Here is a 20,039-nt window from a genome sequence, read left to right as displayed (position 1 = left end):
TTGTTCACCGCTAGATGGGGAACTTCTCCTAGCTTTCCCCCAGGGCTCCAGAAGTCCCTGGAGAAGGTAGTGCACATCCCTTTGAATTTAGATACCATTTTAAGGAATTATTTTTTCTGACGTCCAACTCAGACGTCAGAAAACATTCAGTTCATGAATTTGCTAAAACCTCAAATTTTGGGTTTCTTCACTTTTGTCTTTTTTTTTTTTTTTTTTTTTTTTTAGTGTACTGCCCTCAAAAAAAAAAGGTTAATTAATTGGACTTTCAAACTGCTCTGGCCTGTATTAATCGCTAGGAGATTTCCAGCAGAAACTTCACTGATGGTGCTTGTTCCTGCATAAACCGAAAGTGACTGGGGGTGTATGCAAGCGATCTCACTGGGTTTCTCCTTCTGAAACCAGTGCTACGCTGTATGTTCACTCACCTGAGTTTAAATACATGAATGTAAACAATAAAAAAGTAAATGGTAAGTGACCGGATCCCTTTTAAATAAGCTGTTCTTTCCTGGGTCAATGGGACTTGATGAATGGGCGGGGGGCGGGCGCAGGGGAGGGAGGGAAGCAGCTTCCTTGCAGCCTGCGTGCTCTCGGAACTTGTTACCTACGAAATTTCTATTCCCAAGTCCTGAGCGCAGAGATAAACACACACAAAGCGGCTGATTACCTCTAGAACCTCGTGCAAGTACTTTCTTCGCCTACCACATCTCACTGAATCCTTCCTTTTAGGAAGCGAGCTTTTTGAAGCTCTGGTTTGAAGCAGAGGAAGGTGAGACTGAGTTATTGACCGGTGGGTCCCACTGCAGCCCAGCGCACACAGAGGCTGGGATGAGGACGGCCTCGACTTCCTTTTTGTGGCCCTGCGTGTGTGACGGGCGTATACACAGCCTTGTATTTTGCAGCGGGGGCGCAGGGAAGAAGCCCCAGGTCAGGTGGAAACTTCCAGAGCTGCGTCCCGACAGTCCGGGGGAGGAGGAAGCGGATGATCTGAGCTGGCATGGGTCTTCAAGCCCAGACCAAGGATGGCTTGCCCTCCCGGGGACTGGAGCGGGGAGGGTCCCGAAACCCAAACGCCTCCCGGAGCCTGGCTGTGTGAATGTGTGGAAACAGCGGCTTTCACAAGGAACATTTCTCTGAGTGCAGAGGAAATGAGGCAAGCAGTTTATTTAGGAGAAGCAGAAGCAAGAGGAAAGTGATTTGCCTTCTTTTCCTCTTTTGCTCCTGGGAGGGGAATGATCCTGCAAGAATGTACCAGCAGGGTGTAGCAAGCCCTTCCCTATTTGCTGGAAATCCCTCCCTCCCTCCCAGGCTCCTCAGTTTCTGTTTTGCAGGTTGCTGCGCCTGCCCGCCTGCCTGGAGGGGACTGCAGGTCAGGGTGGCACCCTGCCAGGGCTCAGCCTGCAGCAGCACAGGGTGGGGGAATCAAGCGGGTCCGGCCTCCAAGGCACAGGGAGGGGTGGGGGGAGCCGTGGTCCCCACTTAGCCAACACCTTGGAGGCAGCCGGGAGCCTGCTTTTTACAAAGCACATGTCCTCAGGCAAATGTCATTTCCCTGGTGGCCAGAGTGGTCTCCAAAGGGGAAGTGAAAGTTGCTGCATAATTTGAATATTGAAGGCAGCCTTCAGGATTCGGTACCGAGGGCAGGCTTCATGGGGAACAAGCCAGGAGCGCCCGGTTTACTTGGGGAGGGAATCAATGTTTGTCAGGGACCACCCTGTTCTGGGTGCCTGGCTGGACGCTGGGCGGGGCGGGGTGGGGGTGGTGCTGTGGATCAAGGCTGGCCTGGGGGGGTCTCATCATCTGTCTGCAGTAGAGTTTCCATGGCGTGGGAAGGTTCCACACCCGCGCTGTCCAACACGGTAGCCATGGCCACATGTGGCTCATTGAACACATGGAATGTGGTTCTTGCCACTGAATTTTCCATTTTCTTAAATTCTAATGAATTTAAATTGAAGGAGAGCGTCTGAGTGGCCCAGTCGGTGAAGTGTCCGACTCTCGATCTCTGCCCAGGTCATGATCTCATGGTTTGTGAGTTCGCGCCCCGCCTTGGGCTCTGGGCTGACAGTGCGGAGCCTGCTTGGGATTCTCTCTCTCCCTCTCTCTCTCTCTCTGCCCCCCCCCCATTTTCTCTCTCTCAAAATGAATAAATAAATAAACTTTAGCCACGTGCCTAGTAGCTACTGTATGGAACAGCGGTGTTCCATGTAGAACCTTTGTTTGGGGACCGAAATAATTGGGCTGTGACGTAGGCTCCGACATCTCTAGCCAGTGGGGGTGCGGTCGGGGGGCTTGCGGGTACCCAGAGTGTCTGCCAGTGACCAGGTCACGGAGGGTAAGAAACGATTTGACTTTTGGTTGCTTCACATGCTTCTGTACATGAGTTCCAGCCCAGGTCATGGAGGTGTGGTGACAGGTGTGGCCCCCCGCCAGCCGGGGGACCCCAGGCGAGCAAGGTCCAGGGCCCCGTTTCATACAATCCCTAGGATAGGAGGTAATGACATCTTTGTCTACGGCCTGCTGTCCACACTGTCCCTGTGGCATTCTCTGCTCTGTGCATCTGGCACCCTTGGAAATATTCATTCAGCCCTGGTGTCTCTGTGTCTGCTCTCAGCCACCCAGGGGGAGGCCTGTTCTCACCCTTCGTGAGGAAGGCCTGGCACTGAGCCCCTGGGGTGCACTGGAGATGACGGCGGACTGTGGAGCACTGCCTTCTTCCCCCCCCCCCGGATAGCAGGGCAGCATGGAAGGTTCTCCATCCCGGCCTGTTTTCCTGCAACCCTTGGTCCTAAGAACGATTTAGATCAACAGAAATGCTGACATTAGAACGTGAAGCGAGTGTTTAGAATGATTTCACAAGCCTGCCTTGAGCCCCTACTGTGTGCTAAGTTAAACGTTCATTAGCCGCCCCCCTCCTCCGGGGGTTGGCAGGTGGTGTGGTCGGTTGTGGCTTGGTAAATGCACTTTTTAGCACTCAGAGATCTGCTCCGACTGGGGAGGTTTAGCTGTATCCTTAGGTTGGGCTAAGGATTTTGTGAGATTCTAAAACGCAGGGTATGTCGAGGAAATTCTCTCGGAACCCCAATTTGTCCGAGAGGGCCAGCTCTTGGCCCCTTGCGCTGGGCATCTGTTTATTTTTTAAGTTTTATTTTTTATTTACTGTGAGAGAGAGAGAGAGAGAGAGAGAGAGAGAGAGAGCAATGAGGGGAGGGGCAGAGAGAGGCAGACAGAATCCCAAGCAGGGTCTGTGCTGACAGTGAGGACAGATAACTTGGCTGAGACTGAAAATCATTACCTTGTATCGACAAGTGCACGGGATGCATCTTTTTTGTTCTGTGCAGATTTTTTTCCCCACTCAGTTCTCTACTACTTGTGATTCTCTTTCTGAATCATTAGTCTTTCTCAACACGTCTCCACTCCATCATTCAGATTCGGGCGCGCCCTGTGGATGTGAATTTTCAAGTTTCTTTATCATGTTTTTTCCCAAAACAGTTCCGTCTGCCTGCCCACTCCCTCCCAGCCTCCCAACATGCAGTGTTGTAAGCAAGATTTACATCACCCAAGTGAAACAATTTTCAGGGTTCTTCCTCATCATTGCTGGTTGCCAGAGGTGGGGGCGCAGGGTGAGGAAAATGGGAGAAGGGGATCAAAAGGTAGCAAATTCCAGTTATAAAATAAAGTAGCTACAGGGTTGCCCTGCACAGCATGGCGACCATAGTGATCAACGCTGTGCTGTATCGGGTATCTGAAAGTTCCCAAGATAGTAGGTTAAGCGACTGACTTCGGCTCAGGTCATGATCTTGCAGTTCAAGAGTTCGAGCCCTGCATCAGGCTCTGCTGACGGTTCGGAGCCTGCTTCAGATCTTTGGTCTCTCTGCCCCTCCCCTGCTCGTTCTCTCTCTCTCTCTCTCTCTCTCAAAAATAAATAAACATGAAAAAAATTTTAAAAAGAGAGATCTTACAAGTTCTCATCACAAGAAAAAAAAAGGTTAACTGTGTATGGTGATGGATAAAAAAATATGAGTCTGAACCAAAAAGGCTGTACTGAAAAACAGAAATACAAATAATACCTAAAAGGTGCCCGGTCGTGGGGAACTATTTGGAAAACAAAGAGTAATTGATTAGTGTAACTGATATCTTTCCTGGCCCTTAACATTCAGCATATTATGTTACTAAGAGGTTCTATAAACTCAGTGTTGGTGTATTGCTTTTATTTTGTTGCTGTAAATTGCGTTATCCTGGGTATTCGGGATCTGTGAACGCTGTGTGACGTGGAGAAAATGCCCTGTCCTGTCTGAGCCGTAAGGCTCCGTATCTGTCGGTGGGTGCAGTGGGACCTTGCAAGAATCACAAGAGAACCGTGCCTGGTTCTCAGGCACGGTCCCAACTCAGTGCATTTCTTTCCCTCTCTTTTTACCCCCAAGTGTTTTACAGTTCATGTAATGGTATTTTTCGCCCAGGCCTGAACCAGAAAACAAATACGGAAATGGTATACTCCTCCTTTTCAAATGCCCAAACCGATACAGGCCCTCAGTGTGTGCTGAATCACCCAGGCCCTAAATCAGGTCCTACTTTTCTTTTCTTTTCTTTTCTTTTCTTTTCTTTTCTTTTCTTTTCTTTTCTCTTCTTTTCTTTTCTTTTCTTTTCTTTTCTTTTTTCTTTTCTTTTCTTTTTTTCTTTTCTTTTTTTCCAAATTAAAAAAAAAATGTTTATTTATTCTTGGGAGAAAGAGAGACAGAGCACGAGCAGGGGAGGGGCAGAAAGAGAGAGAGACATAGAATCCAAAGCAGGCTCCAGGCTCTGAGCTGTCAGCATAGAGCCCGACACGGGGCTCAAACTCACAGACCACAAGATCATGACCTGAACCGAAGTCGGACGCTTAACCGACTGAGCCCCCCAGGTGCCCCATTTTTATCAAATTTTTAATGTTTACTTATTTATTTGAAAGAGAGTGCAAGCAGAGGAGGGGCAGAGAGAGAGAGAGAGAGAGAGAGAGAGAGAATCCCAAGCAGGCTGCATGCTATCAGCATGATGAGGTTTTGGGGTGATGGGGATTCAGAGCTGATGGCCAAGAAAGAATTCTTGACATCTTTGGTGCAAAAAAGTGATTTTATTAAAGTACGGGGACAGGACCCGTGGGCAGAAAGAGCTACATTGGGCTTGTGAGGAGTGACTGCTTATATACTAGGGAGTTGGGGGAGGTAAAGTCAAGAGGAGGTTTCTTAAAGGGATTTTCACCTGTTAAAGACTCACAGATCACTGGAGGCCTAGCTGTTGTCAGGCTAAAGTTGTTTTCCGTCTAGCAAAGCATTAGGGTTAAGCCAGTAGGGAACTCCCTGGGGCGCCTGGGTGGCTCACTTCTTCAGCTCAGGTCATGATCTCCTAGTTTGTGAGTTTGAGCCCCGCGTCGGGCTCTGTGCTGACAGCTCAGAGCCTGGAGCCTGCTTTGGATTCTGTGTCTCCCTCTGCCCCTCCCCTACTCATGCTCTGACTCTCTTTCAATAATACATAAACGTTAAAAGCAAATTAAAAAAATAAAACAGGCTATTGATAAGATGGCCCTTTGCTTTTGTAACTGTACTAAGATATCTGTAAACTGATAGAGGCTTTTATCAGTTAACCATTTCTTTTTTTGTCCTTTCCTTTGTCCTTGGGCAGCCAGCAGAGCCTGAGGAATCTCACACATATCCCACCTGTTGGGGGGGCGGGGGGACGGGGGTGCTAGCCTGTGCTTGGCTCTCAGCCTGCCTGCGGCTCCCTCTTCAAGCAGGGAGCTGATGCGAGGCTTGAACTCATGAACCGTGAGATCATGATCTGAGCGGAGATCAAGCCTCAGAAGCTGAACCAACTGGGCCACCCGGGCGCCCCAGGTCCTACGTTGCGGAGTCGGGTCGAAGCATAAGGAAGGGGAGGTAAGTAAGTGTCTTGCCTCTTTTTCCTGCCAGAAAGAGAATGAGACTTACTTATGTCCCCCGTGTCAACTCTGAAATGCCCCTGCTTGCTGGCTGTGGAAGACAAGTCCCTGAACCAATTCTGCTCTCATGGAAAGACCAGCTTCCAGAAGGCAGGAGACCGCCCATGAGAGCATCCTTGTGTGGCAAAGGCACCCACTGGTTCCACGGGGGGCTGGAGGAACATTGGGACCGGGGGCCTGTGTTCTCTACCAGGCCTGGGGACATCCCCGGGATGGGGACATCCACCAAGTCACGGAGCCACACCTGCGTCTCCATCCCTGGCACAGGGCCTGGCGCTGAGGGAATAGCCTTGCTGGGCAGCGTTTTGACCTCAGCACTGGGGCATGGCCAGAGGGGCAGGTCCTCGGGGCAGGGACGGCTGGGTGTGGTTCGCCAGGCCCTCCTAGAGTGACGTGCATAGCGGCAGTAAAAATGGGGCGGTGGGGATTTAGGGGAGTTAAATCCATTTTCAGGAATCCGGATTAAATACACTACGTTGCATTCTTCTTGGAGCCTTTCTGATGCTACCCTACAGCCTGACTCTCTGAAAAGCTCCAGGAGTGTGGGACTCTTCCGGAACCCCTCTGTCCCATTCTCCTTTTTATACTGTGCATAATGGGCTTTAGGAAATATGGCTGAAGGGTGACTCTCTGTGACCTTGAAAAAGGCCCTGGGCTTCCCTGGCCTTGGTTTCACTACCTGAAACCCGTGCTCACACCCATCTCTGCCCCTTCCTCCACAGCTGTCACTTAATGTTAAAGGTCCGGCAGCTCCGGGACCAGCATGGGGCTCACTTTGCACCCCTCTCCTGGCCCCTGCTTAGCTTTGACGATGAGGGGACCCTCCTCCGGCTCCACTTGGTCTTCCTGCTCCTGCTTATCCCCCAACCCGCACGGGGCTGGCCAGGGGTCGCAGGCCCAGAATGCCGTCCTGGGACAACTCAGCGGCACTGTGTTCCACACTCTGGCCTCTGCACCTGGACTCATGCTCTCCTTTGCCTTGGGCTTTCTTGCCTTCTCTCTTCACCCAAATAACCCTTCCAATCTTTCAGTGTCCCTGGGTCCACGCTGATTTTCTGCCGGCTGGATCTGCCCGGTTCTGAGAGCCCACAACTGCACGTGGGGACTCATCTCTTTCCCCTTGCATTTCTATCCACTTGGCCTCACGTATTTTGACGCCTTGTTGTTTGGCACATGCATACACATTAACGGTTATGTCTGCTTGGAGAACTGGCCCATTTATCATTATGTAAGCCCCCCCTCACCCCGCCTTTGTCTCTGATAACTGCCCTTGCTCCGAAGTCCGTTCTGTCTGAAATTTTAATACAGTGACTCCTGCTTTCTTTGGATTAGTGTTACTGTGGTGTCTTTTTCACCATATCTTCCTTTGTAGCTTATTGCCTACATCTATATCATCTATATCTAGGTCTAAGTCTGTGCCTATATCTATTATCTATATCACAATCATCTGTTTATTTTAGAGAGAAAGAGGGAGAGACTGCAACTGGGGGAGAGGAGCAGAGGGAGAGAGAGAGAGAGAGAGAGAATCTTCAGCAGGTTCCATGTTCAGCACAGAGCCCAATGCAGGGCTCGATCCCATGACCCTGAGATCATGACCTGAGCAGAAATCAAGAGTTGGATGCTCAACTGACCGAGCCACCCAGGCGCCCCACATGTCCTTATGTTAAAAAGGGCTTTTTGGTAGACAACATGCAGCTGGGGGCTTGCTTGTGGATCCACTCTGATAATCTCTGTACTTTAATCGCTGCATTTATCAGTGGCACTGAAAGTATTGGTACAGTTGGATTATTGTCTACCACACTCTTACTGTTTGTTATGTATTGGCTTTCTTTCTTCTTTCTTTCTTTCTTTCTTTCTTTCTTTCTTTCTTTCTTTCTTTTTCTCTGTCTCTCTTTTTCTTGTCTTCCACTCTTTCTGCCTCCTCTGGTTTTAACTGGATGTTTTGAATGATTCTGCTTCTTCTCTTTACCCTGGTCTCTCAAGACTTGACTGAGATGCACTTGGCCCAGGGGACCCTGGTAGGCCTGCCTTCCCTGCCCTCAGCCCCTCTCACTCCACATCAGTGGCATCCCCTCAGGAATGCTCAGCCTGTCCCCTGGATGAGACACCCCCGTGAGGCCCCCAATGCAGACAGGATCCTCCTGGAGAGCCTCAGGGAGCCGGGAAGCCTGGAACCCGGGTCCCACTGCCTCCTGCTTTTCTCCAGGGAGAGTGACACTGGCCCTGAAGCAGGTGGAAAGACGAGAGGGGGCTTCAGGAGGAGGAGTCATGGGCTGGGGGTCCCAGATCATCACTGAGGGCAAGGTCTGAAGGTCCACACCACAAACCATGCACCGTGTGCCACTCCCGGAGCTGCGAGGGCCTGACTCTGCTTACAGTTGGGGTGTGGGGGATGCACCCTCCAGAAGCTCACAGTCCGATGGAGGAGGCGGGCACTTAACACCCAGTACCAGGAGAGCCCCCAGCACCACCCCAACAAGGATTCCAGGAACACAGGGGCCTGGACTTGAGGCAGCTCCAAAGATCAGCTCAGGACAACGGGCTCAGTCTTGTCACACGTCTGGTTCGGCGGCGGCCACGTGGAGTCGGGTGCTGGTCAGGCTGGATGCTGGTCCAGAGAGTGTGGACTTGATGCCTAGCCCAGCCTCCCCGCTCCCACACGCTGGCAGCACTCTGGATGCCTGAACTCACGCTGGATGTAAACATGCAGTCAGTTTCCCTCTGGGTGGCACCCAGCAGTTTGTAAAGGCATCCCGATGCGTCCAGGGATAGGACCGGGGTGTGGGTAGGGGTGCCGCCATGGGCCTCATGAGGGGGCAGGGCCCAGAGAGGAGGAGGCCCTGAAAGGGGAATCAGATGAAGGCCCCAAAACCACAGACCCTCCTTGCTGTGGGGCCCAGCCCGCCCTCGCCCACAGGAAGCGGGAGGGAAATGTGTTGAGGAAGCTAAGGCAGGTGCCGGGAGGGCCGCGATGGCCCGGAGGTGATGCCGCCCCAGGGCAGGGCTGGGGGGGCCCTCCAAGGAGCCCGGGCCCGCCCTGCTGGGCGTGGGCGTGAGTGCCTGTGCCCGGGAACACCCAGGGAGGGGACCCCGGCGCGTGAGGCCTGGGGAAGTGCGGTGTGGATGGGAGGGGGCCCGGGGCGCACCCACGAAGGGACACACAGAACATCTCGGGACAATTCACACACTCAATGTCACATCTAGTTGGTTTGACAAAACATGGGAAAGAAGAAGTGAGATTTGTTAGCTGTACCCAGATCCATGCAGTTCACTTCAGGGGACAGTTTTGGTACCAAATTATCCTTGCTATGCAAATTTCCTCCCCAACCGGCTGGTTCCCGGTCGTGCAGGGGGACCTCGGTGGCTGCACCCGCTTCCCGCCGTGCCGATTCACCGGGCAGCCACAGCTCATCTGCTGGGCGGCCAGCACCCAGCTGCCGGGGAGGAGGGACCCTCCGGAAGGCTCCTGGCGCAGGGAGGGGACATTGGAGACGAGGGCGGCCAGGCTGCAGGGCTCAGGGTGGTCAGCCTGGTTCCTGTCCTTGGCCTTCCCAAAAAGTGGAAAAAGCAGGGGACCTCACCGTGCGGTCTGTTCCTTTCTCCCTAAGACAATACTGCCCAGAATTTGGCATTTTTAAAGCACTGGTCCAAGCTGAGGCCCAAGGAGCAGTGGATCCTCACTTCCCCTCCGTGAGGTGCTCCCTGAATGTCCCTGCGAGGGTCCTGGACCCTCCTCATTTCCTCTGCCTTCATCAGACCGGTTGGGGCCTCTCCTGCCCAGAGAAAATCTGGGATGCTGTACGCAGCTGGCTTTCCTTTTCTCAGCTCGTCAAAGCCCCTGCCCAGCCTCCCGGCTCCCTCCTCAGGCACGTGGCCCATCTGTCCCTTTCCTGACAGTCACCCATGTGCTGGTGACTCTCAGGTCTCGGACCTGTCCTTACAGCTGACCCGCTCTCCTCATCCAGCCGCTTAGATAAGAAGAAACCACGCCGCCCCTTCAAGCCCTCTGCCCTCTCCTCTTTCCTCCTAATGGCTCCTATAGGAGCTGAGACTTGGAGTGCATGCCTCATTATTCCTTCCGTGAGTGATGGATTAAATCATCCCAAATAGAGGATTGTGTAACCTGTGTTCATTGAGCACCGTCTCCATCCATGGGGCTGCCATAACCAGATGTCACAGGCTAAGAGGATTTAGAAACAACAGCAACTACTCCCCACCGTTCTGGAAGCTGCGGGTCTGAAATCAGGGTCGGACTGAGGGCCCTCTTTTGGGTCACGACGTCACGTTGTGTCCTCACCTGGGGACAGGAATCTCTCTGGGGTGTGAATCCCATTCCTGAAGGTTATTGTTCCAGCACCTCCCAAAGGCCCCGCCTCCTCACGCCGCCATCTTGGAGGCTGGAGTTTCAGGCCATGGACTTGAGGGGACGCCAACACTGAGTCCGCAGCAGCATGGAGTCTGGAACATTGATATTCCGGGTAATCCTGTTAATGCTGAGGATGTAGCAGTTAGTTAAAAAAAAAAAGAAAAAAAAATCCCAGGTGCTCCTGGGTGTCCTCAGTTGGTTAAGTGTCTTGAGCTCAGGTCATGATCTCGTGGTTTCGTGAGTTCGAGCCCCACATTGGGATTCTCTCTCTCCCTCTTTTTCTGCCCCTTCCCCACTTGCGCTGTGGCTGTCTCTCTCTCTCTCTCTCTCTCCAAAATAAATAAACTTAAAAAATTAAAAAAAAAAATCCCAAACCACCTAGTTCATGGAAATCACATTCTAGTGGCAAGAATCCAAGCCCTCCCCTCTTTGCTTTCCTCTTCTCTGGACTCTGTCCAGTGTCAGCACCTTGACCCCTGCCAGGTGACCACGTAGGTCCTCCCGTCCCTGGTTCCTACAGCATCTCCCTTCCGTGCCTCCAGTGGTTCCCTATCGGCTGCTTGGTCGCCTGTATGCACTCGTCCGGAGGCAGGAAGTGAGCACACCTCCTTTTGCTCTGCTGGGGTCCCCTGTGCCCTGTCCCACGGGGCAGGGGCTCTGTCCTTCCTGGGGTGCAGGAACTCAACTGCTGCCTGCATCCAGGGGACCAGTTGGTCTAATTCAGGGCAAGGGGGGGGTGCAGTGGCAAGACAGCCATGGTCAGGCACTGAAGCTGTGTCCTCTAATCTAGCTTTTATGGGAAACACAGCAATGTATTTTGGTTTTCCACTCTCTGATTCTTATCTCTGAGTTGTTTCAAACTCAAGAGGGGAAAAGACAGACATTCATTGTTCTTTCTTCCTAACAAAACAAACCCAAAACATAGGTTTGGGCTGAAGGAGAGGGTTAAGCTGTAACTACCTTAGGGAGAAACAGGATGGGGAACCAGCTTAGTCCGGTTTGGGGGTGCTGGTTCCACACCTGGGGGATAGACTCCACGCAGACCTCCGGCTCCAGAATGATCACGAGTGGGTCTGCGGAAACTGCGTTTTTAACAACGACCCAGGTGACTCCAAGTTACATTTGGGAATCAAGGTCAGGGGGGAATCCTTGGAAACACTGGCGCAGGGGGAAGGTGCAGGTGGGCAAGGAAGACTTGAGGCAGCTGGGGATTGGGAATTTGGGTTAAGCACAGGAGAGTGCAACAAGGGGACAGGAGCTTGGCTGTGGGGCGGAACTGTTATTCTCAGAGCCAAGGGTCTCCCTTGCCTCCTGTTAGAGGGCTGGAGGGGCGGGCTGTTTGGGGAAAGGCAGGTAAGAATGCCATCAAGCAGGTGACATCACTTTGGCTCCAGCCCTGCTGCTCCTGGTTCTGGGGCCGAGAAAGCCCAAAGGCAGAGCGGTGCCCTGGCCTGTGGAGGAACACGGGTTCCCTCGCTGGTGGCCCCAGAACCCCGCCCCGCGCGTCTTGTGCCGATCGCTAGGTTCCTTGAGTTTCCTCACTCTGCCTTTGGAGTTGGGGGGGGCGTGCACAAAACCCACGACTTATGGAAAAGCCGAAGGGATTCTGTTCCTTGAGAATCCACGTGCTTTTTGATGAGGACGCACGCTCCACCAAGGAGTCACGAAACGTCCAAGACATTTGATTTTGACAGAAAATATGACTATTTAGCAATGGGATCAGGGAGCACCCCCCAATCCTGATTTTCAGCTCCCCCCTTTTCACACTGACATTTAAAACATAGAAGTACCTGGGGGTCTCAGTCGGTTGAATGTATGACTCTTTGCAAAAAAAAAATTATTTATTTTTGGGAGAGCACAAGCAGGGGAGGGGCAGAGAGAGGGAGACAGAGGATTGGATGAGGGCTCTAGGCTGACAGGCTGACGGCAGTGAGCCTGACTCGGGGCTTGAACTCAAGAACTGGGAGATCATGACCTGAGCCAAAGTTGGATGCTCAACCGACCGAGCCTCCCAGGTGCCCCAAATGTCCAACTCTTGATTTTGGCTCAGGTCATGATCCCAGGGTCATGGGATCAAGCCCCACGTTGGGCTCTGCACTGAACATGAATCCTGCTTGGGATTCTCTCTTTCTCTGTGCACTCTCTAAAATAAAAAAAAAAAAAAAAAAAAAAAAAGCAATGCAAATTTTACATTCACAGCGCTCATCGGGAACAGAAGTGAAGTGCGCAAAAGCAGTAAGTTCTAGTGGGGAGTGATAAAATGCAGCCCCGGGGACTCCCCACAAAGACACAGAGGGCGGGGGACTCCAGGGCTGCCCTAGGTGTGCTGGGAACAAGGGCAGGGGCATCAGTGTTACATCCAAGCATCACTTCCACTCAGCTTCTTCTGGATTCTCTGCACCTGCTGCCAGCTCTTTGCACCTTGCTGCACCCCACCTGGAATCCGGTGTCCTCCAGGCAGACCCCACGAAGGGGGCACCCCGCCCTGGGTCAGCCTCTCCGGGGTCAGGAGGACTCGTCATTTGGGCCCATTGAGTGAATGCCGCCCACCCGTGGTGCGTGGGGACCAGGGGAGGACACATGGACACTCAAGTGTCAGTGCCAAAAGGATGTGCCGAGAGTAATCATTCTTACCACGGTCGGAATAAAGCGTCGTGAAAACCAAGAGACGGAGGCAATCACCCTGCTGGTAGCTCTTGAAATCGAGATTTGAAACCTCACCCTCACCCTGTGGCCACAACGGGGGCTCCAGGATAAGCCTGCAAGGTGTGCAAGCGAGGGCCGGGGAGGCCCGGGACGCATTAGTGCCACGGACGCCTTTCCTCTGGATTCCCGCAAGTTGTGTTCATTAGGCTTCCTAAGGACAAGAGCTGCACAGATGTGTGCAAATCTGTTCCTCATTCTTGATTCCCTGCATCTGTGATCACCAACAAGGCACGGCCGTAAAACAGTGGAACCGAGTGGTTCATGCTCTTGTGGCGACCTTGCCCGAGGAGGCTTCCTCAAGATGCTACCCTGTCAAGTGCTAGTTTTGAAGGTCTCCCTGGGGGACTGATGCCAGGGCCTGATGGGAAAGAGCACAATCTATTTCACTAAAGTTTCACCTTGTTTGGATTACACGTTCTACCGTTCTACCGTGTAGGCCTAGTTACCCCATCGTGTTTGCTAGGTCTGAGCCCATCTGATGTCGGGCTCTCTCTCTGAAAGGGGCAGATTTTCTCCCAGAGCATCTGCTGTAACTCAGTTCTGCTGCAAAGATCAGATGAGCCTTCTGGCACTGCCTGGCTCTGGCCTAAGGGTCAGAACTGTGACAGGTGGCCACCGATGGTCAGTCACTGTCCCCTTGTGCCTTCGTAGCCATGGGCCCACCCCCAAAGGCATTATGCAGCGGGCTGTGAAGAGCGGGGGGGTTGTGGTGGTGGTGGTGGTGGTGCCATATTTGTTGCCCACCATTTCCACCCGGCCTCAAATCCACATTCTGAAGCCAAAGACGGGGACTCAGCATCCCAGGCAGAGCGCAGCTGCAGACAGGAGGCAGACGCTGTGCTGAGCCTGCTCATCTGGGCTGCAAACACATCAGATGGCCATGATCCCATGGTTCCCAACTGGGGCTGCGGCCGCCTGCCTGCTCTGATGGGCCGAGCGTGTGGTTCCCGGCCGCTCCCAGGTCACGGGTTAGGACAGACAAAGTGTTTGTTGCATTTATTGTTCTACCACTACAGAAAAAAGCATTTCAAAATGTGTACAAAAGTATCCTCTATCCCTCCAGGGGCACGCCCCTTGTTCACAGCTAAACAGAAATAATTTAACATCACCAGAGAGGCGGATAGCAAATACAACAGCATTTTTTTCTCATTTACAGTCCTGTACACATATTTTCCAGAATGGTGGACGAAGACCCCAGGCAGCACTGGCTACACACACAACATCATAGAAAAGTGTATTAGAAAGTATTTAAAACAATATTGCATATTAATTTCTGGCTACGTCTGTTCACAGTGAATGCCACCACACCAAGACCACACCAACTGTGGATGTGCTTCCGTTTTCCCAAGACTGAACATCTTAAATAAATCTGAGTTTGGTTCATTTTTTAAGTAAAACACACACACACACACACACACACACACACACACACACTGAACTGAATATGACAGCTATCGGGATTTTTAGATAGAGCTGACCCTTCATTATTGCTGAAACTTAGGAAGTGCAGGATAGAGTAATACTTTGCTTCCCAACCTATGTAAGTCCATTAGATGTCGCTTTTGTTTTGGCAAGAGCATGAGGCTCATCAGGGTTACACAGTGATGAGAACAAACAAGAAAAAAAATCCCCACAAAAACAGAAAGAACCCCCCCTCCCCCCCCAAAAAAAGAACAAACTCGAATGCCCATAACAGTAGCTTTCTTTCTCAATGAAGACTCTAAGATTTCATGTGGTGGGTTCTACATTGAAAATGGAACACTCTGGTCTCTGAAGTGACAGGCATACGCCCCTTGGTGACGGATGAAGAAAAGTCACAATTCTTTTTTAGTGACTCTTTGGACAGGGCAGCGTGTGCTCTAAGGCATACGGCACAGAAGGGACCTGGATAAGGAGCAGGCGTCCAGGCTTTCGGTCCTCAGAAGCTCAGAGACAGAGGGGCAGCGATTTCTTACCATAACCCACACATCCACCCGCGAGAGCGGCGCTCTTGTCTCTGACGTTTATTTTCAAATGCGGGGGCACGAAGCCTAGGCACACTTCAGAACACAGCGGTTCTCGAGACACACATTCACACCATCCAGCAGCAGAACAGACCACAGAACAGAAAAGGCGTGAGGTCATGCACAATCCTACGTTGCTCGGCTAGAAGAAAAACGTGAACGGCTTTTGGTACAGAATATGACCACCTTCCTAACGTAACTTAGTTACCAGCTGACATTCTATGGGACCGTTACCTCCAACACAATAATCTGAAAGAAAAACGGTGTTAGCATAGAACACCACAAGAAAAGGTGTGTAAATAGATGGTTACATTGGCTAGAAAAGGCAGTGAGCGGAGGGGAAGCGCTTTAGAAAAGAACATTTGTAACTGCTATTTACAGTTCTGGGTTAAGCTTTGTTTGAAGCCACAGCGAGGAGCAGGAGTGAGAAGTTTTTTTGGGGGGGGGAGTTAACTCCTTTCAACCAACTGGCTCTGTGGGATGATGGAAGGGAACAGGGCGGGTCTGAGTGGCCCCAGCAAACAGGAAATTTGTGTCTCTCTCACTTTCTTTGTGGCTGCGTATGGAACCGCCCGTGCCCCCTATCTGTCTCTACAGCACTTTACCCAGGGCCTTTGCACGCCCCTGCGTCAATGCATGTTTCTTTCCAGTTTCAAAACACCGTCCCCGTCCTGTAAGCCAAGAAACGTGTGACTCAAGGATGGGTGTGGACTTCATCCTCTCAGCAAAACCCAAATGTGCACAGGAAGGTGGGATAAATTCATTTCTAGAATTTGCGATGAACACAGAGGAACACGGGGTCAGGGGCTACACGGCGGAGGGGGAAAATTCTTCCAGCGTGTTTCTCTTTGGAAGGCTTCCCCAGACCTTGGACTAGCTTAGAACGAGAGCAGCGGTTCTCGACTAGGGAGGATTTGCTCCCCAGGGGATATGTGGCAACATCTGGAGAGATTTTGGGGTGTCGAACGGGGATGCTACGGGTATCTGTTAGGTAGTGACCAGGAAGGATGCTAAGAACCCACAGGAGAATCCCCCACCACAAAGAACTGCCCAGCCCCAAATGTCAAGAGCACCGTGACTAAGAAACCTCGATTTAGACTAAATGCAGAGGGGCCAATGGACAATTTTTCCTCTGTTTTCTTTTTCCCCGTGTTCACCTTGGCTCAGTTTTGGCGAAGACACGTAAAGGTGTGAAACCGTGTGCTCTCATTTGCCTAGGTGGTTGGGGTCATTATCCTTAACGACAGGATGAACCTTGAGGGTGACCCCTCTGGGTTGGCATCTGAATCACCAAACACTTCAGCGGGGCTCCCGTCATGCCTGAGGAAGGTTCTCCCTCTGCCACCACCTGCCTCTTTCCCGTCAGATCCCGCTGGCTGGTTATGCGATCGCTCCTGACCGTTCCACATTCCCAGGGAGAAGGGACACGGGGCCACACATCATGTCCACGTGCAGGCACACAGGGACTGCTCTGTCCTCATGGGGGAGTCTCAGGCTGTTTCAAAGTTTGGTTTCCAAGGCGTGGGTCCTGTGTATGAACAACGTCTCCTGGGCCTTGCCTGTCACGTTCCCTTGCTCTGAAAATTAATGACCATCCTGAACCCTGCTTTCGTGGATTTTAAAACCTGAATGATGCAGAATGAGGGCAGGGAAAGAAACTTACTGACAAACAAAACAACGACATAGTTGAAGTGGGGTCTAGGTTGGGCCTCTGAAGGAAAGGCAGGCTTCTGCCTGTCAGGGGAACCAGCCAGGGAAGCAACGGGTGTAGAATTTGGAATCAAGCCTTGGTTTCGCGGTAATTTGACCCTTTGAGAGGTTCAGAGGAAGTAAGGTCCAAGTTTTGGGATGGATGTTAGAAACATAGTGATAGACTCTGGGCCATGAAAGGCACGGACTGGAGTAGGCAGAGGGCAGCGGTCTCCACACCTGCCTCCAGGAATACAGTGTTCAGACTCTTCTGCTCGCCCGCCAGCCTTGGAAGGCTACCTCGGTTTTGAAATTGAGAACCAGACCAACAGGCTCTCCGGCCCCTCCCTTTGTCCGAGGAGTCCAACTTTCCTCCAACAATTTGCCTTTTGTGCGGGCTGTGACTTACAACATCTCTTAGAAACTGCAGGCCTCCAGCCCTAGACGCACACGGCCAGAAGCTATGACTTGGGTTTCTAGACCCTGCTGCGTTGGGAGGGGGGGGGGGGCGCCTGGAGGTCTGCTCCCCGGCTCATTCCTTCCTGGGCTCTGACCTGTTTGTATCAAACTTTCTCTGAAAGTGATGAGTCTTGTGGAGGGGGGCGGGCGGGGGGCTTCCAGGAAGCCACAGCTAGAGGGGACTTCAGCTCGCAGTCTATGGCAAACATCTAGGAAGAGAGCGGTTTGGGGGGGGGGTGCTCCAAACGTAACCCTGCAACTAACCATAAAAAAAAAAAAATCACCTCGTGTTCCAAAGCAAATCAAACGCCAACCGACTGAAAACTACAAAACAAAACAAGAGAACCACCGAGAAATCAAAAGCACAAGGTTCTGGTCCAGTCCGTGCTGCTGGCGGGAGGGCCTGTCCGCCCCTCCCCTCCCCTCCCCCCACCCCCACCCCCACCCCCACCCCCGCGTGCTTCCTCTGCGGGCCGGCAGCCGCGCGCGGGGTTTAGCTCATGTGGAAGCGGTGCTCGCCCCGGGTGATGTGGGACGAGAACTCGTAGCGGTCCTGGCTGTGGTAGCCGCACATGTTGCACTCAAAAGGATCACGGAAGCCGTGACAGCCCATGTGGATGGTGTACATGACGTGGTCCAGGAAGAGCACCCTGCAGTGTTCGCACTTGTACACCTTCATGGGCTCCCCGCCCGCGCCGATCACGCGGCAGGCGTCCTGGGAGCCGTCGGAGGCCGCCCGCAGCACGTCGTAGGCCGCGTGCTCCTCCTTGATGGACAGGCCGTTGCGCGCGTGGGGTGTGATGTGGTTGGTCAGGTAGATGAGGCCGCCCCGCTGCTCCTCGGCGTTGCTCTCGGTGTCCGTCGAGTCTTGGCAGCTGTTGTTCGGGGACGCCTCCCTCTCGGAGGACACGGACTTGGCCTTGGAGAGCAGCAGCAGGTTCTCCACGGCGCTGTCCTGGGCCGCGTGGTTGGACCTCGGGGGGCCCTCCGCGTGGGGCTTGTGGAGCTGGTACATGGGGCTGATGCCCGGGACGACCTCCGAGCTGCCCGGGGGCGTCTGCACCAGCGGGCGCAGGGACTCTGCCCCCAGGTAGCTGATGGCGTTGTTGATGGCTTGGTCCATCACGTGGGTCTGCATCATCTCGTTTTCCTTCTCGTAGCTGGCGCCGCCGTCGTAGGGCATGTCCGACAGACACTTGTCCCCTGTGGGAGGCGGGCGACAGTCAGTGAGGCCACGTTACCTCTGCGCACCACGGGGGCGGCTGAGATCTACAGCAAGGGGGCGCTCCCCCCCCCCCCGGGCACCGCCCCCCCTCCCCCGCACATCTGGGTGTCCTGGCGCTCAGGGGGACGCGCGACTCAGACACCTCCCAGATGGACAAGGTGGAGGCCTGTCTGTGGTCACCCAGCTCAGGGCCCTGCTTGGAGTCAGCCCTTAAACGCACGCCACCCACCACACGAACCCGTGAACCCAAGTCGGCGCACGTCAACAGAAACAGCAGAAACCGTCCAACTAAATACTAAACCAGCACTTGGGTCTTTTACTATGAACGTCACCATATTCAGTTTAAGATGAAAACTTAAATGACGTATTTTTGATACAGTGTTCTAAGTGATTTGCAATAGCTGGTTAATTTCTCATAAATTTATGTAATTACCATAGGCGAGTGTATCATTATTCACAAGCGTGTGTGATATGCTTGCTTAAAACAGTGTTATGGGACGGGGTTCTGAATTCATAACTTCAATACTCAGAATAAAATTTGATCAAAAGGTAAGATTTCTGGTAAGATCTATAGAAAGCTGACTTCTGGCTCGGAGAGGAAATGGACGCTCAGAGTCCGGTGTCCACATCCTCCCTGGTCCCGGTTCCACTCGCCTGTCTGTCACTGGCAGGACTAGAGCCGTGTGCCACATGGGTATGTGCGGGGAAGCTGGGCACACAGCAGGGGAGTAAAGGGGAGGGGGTGTGCCATTCGCCTGTTCTTTCCAAAAATTTCCGAGCATGAACGATGCTCAAGGAACCACTGCCGAGGACTCTGGGTGTGCGAGCGTCCCCTCAAGAAACTTCCAGTCTGAGAGCGAGCTCCCTCCCTGGGGATGGTGAACCCTGAGATGAGCTTGGGCTTCCGAGCAAACATTATCATGAAGAAGTAAAACGAACTGCCTTGAAGATGCACCTTCTCAACACACTGGTTATAGGTTCAGTACGAAACCGTGGCATAATGAGCAAAGTCGCTGTCTGCACTCTGTCAGGGCTACTGATTTGCTTTCCGTTTGCGTGCAGATTTATGGATAAATCAAAGCACCGGAGGCATGCCTGAATTGTTTACATTTTACCCCTCATTCTGTTTCTTTTCTTCCTCCAACACATCTATGCTGAGCATTGAGTGTCTACTGGACTGGACAGGAGGGGCAGACAGGGGAGCTAGTAAAAAGGGTCCCCATCCTCAACATCTAACAGGGGACACAGATATTAAAACACGGCTGCAAAAATGGTGTATCCCAGGCAGAGAAGTTCTAGGAAGCAAATAGAAGGCTTGGGTCCTGAGGGCTTCTGACCTAGAGTTGGCCGGGTGAGTGGGGCTCTTGTCCCACATGGGGGGCAGCCAGGGGTCCTGGCCAGAGCCTGGGTGTGGGGCAGGGCGGGGGCGGTATCTACCAAGCAGAGGCTTTGTCTAGAGGAAAATGAGAAGCCCCTGAAGGGTCTGAAGGAAGGGCCCTTCTCAGTAATGGACAGGAGTACAGGTTGTGAGGGGCAAAGGTAAGTGAACTCAGAGACTCCCTTAAGAGCCCAGGGAATGGCTGCTGATGGCCCGTGAGGGCGGTGGCGGGGGAGGATCCCACA

At 52.7% G+C, this 20,039-nt stretch overlaps 1 protein-coding gene across 12 annotated transcripts in view; it reads right to left on the bottom strand.

Moving 5' to 3' along the window:
• Positions 1 to 17,637: 17,637 nt before the first annotated feature.
• Positions 17,638 to 20,039, bottom strand: part of IKZF1 (IKAROS family zinc finger 1) — a 98,591-nt gene continuing 96,189 nt past the window's right edge. For all 12 annotated transcript variants that reach the window (XM_047097481.1, XM_047097479.1, XM_047097480.1 and 9 more), the window contains one exon: positions 17,638 to 18,394. In XM_047097481.1, the coding sequence (XP_046953437.1) occupies positions 17,685 to 18,394 (710 nt within the window). In that variant the 3' untranslated portion in view covers positions 17,638 to 17,684. The remainder of the gene's footprint in view (positions 18,395 to 20,039) is intronic.

This window comes from Lynx rufus, unplaced genomic scaffold (genome assembly GCF_022079265.1).
Source record: "Lynx rufus isolate CCGP_SWC_20201006 ecotype Redwood Valley unplaced genomic scaffold, mLynRuf1.p SCAF_4, whole genome shotgun sequence".
Lineage (NCBI taxonomy): Eukaryota > Metazoa > Chordata > Mammalia > Carnivora > Felidae > Lynx > Lynx rufus.
The sequence above is the reverse complement of the archived record's forward strand: the minus strand, read 5'-3'. Positions and strand labels throughout refer to the sequence as shown.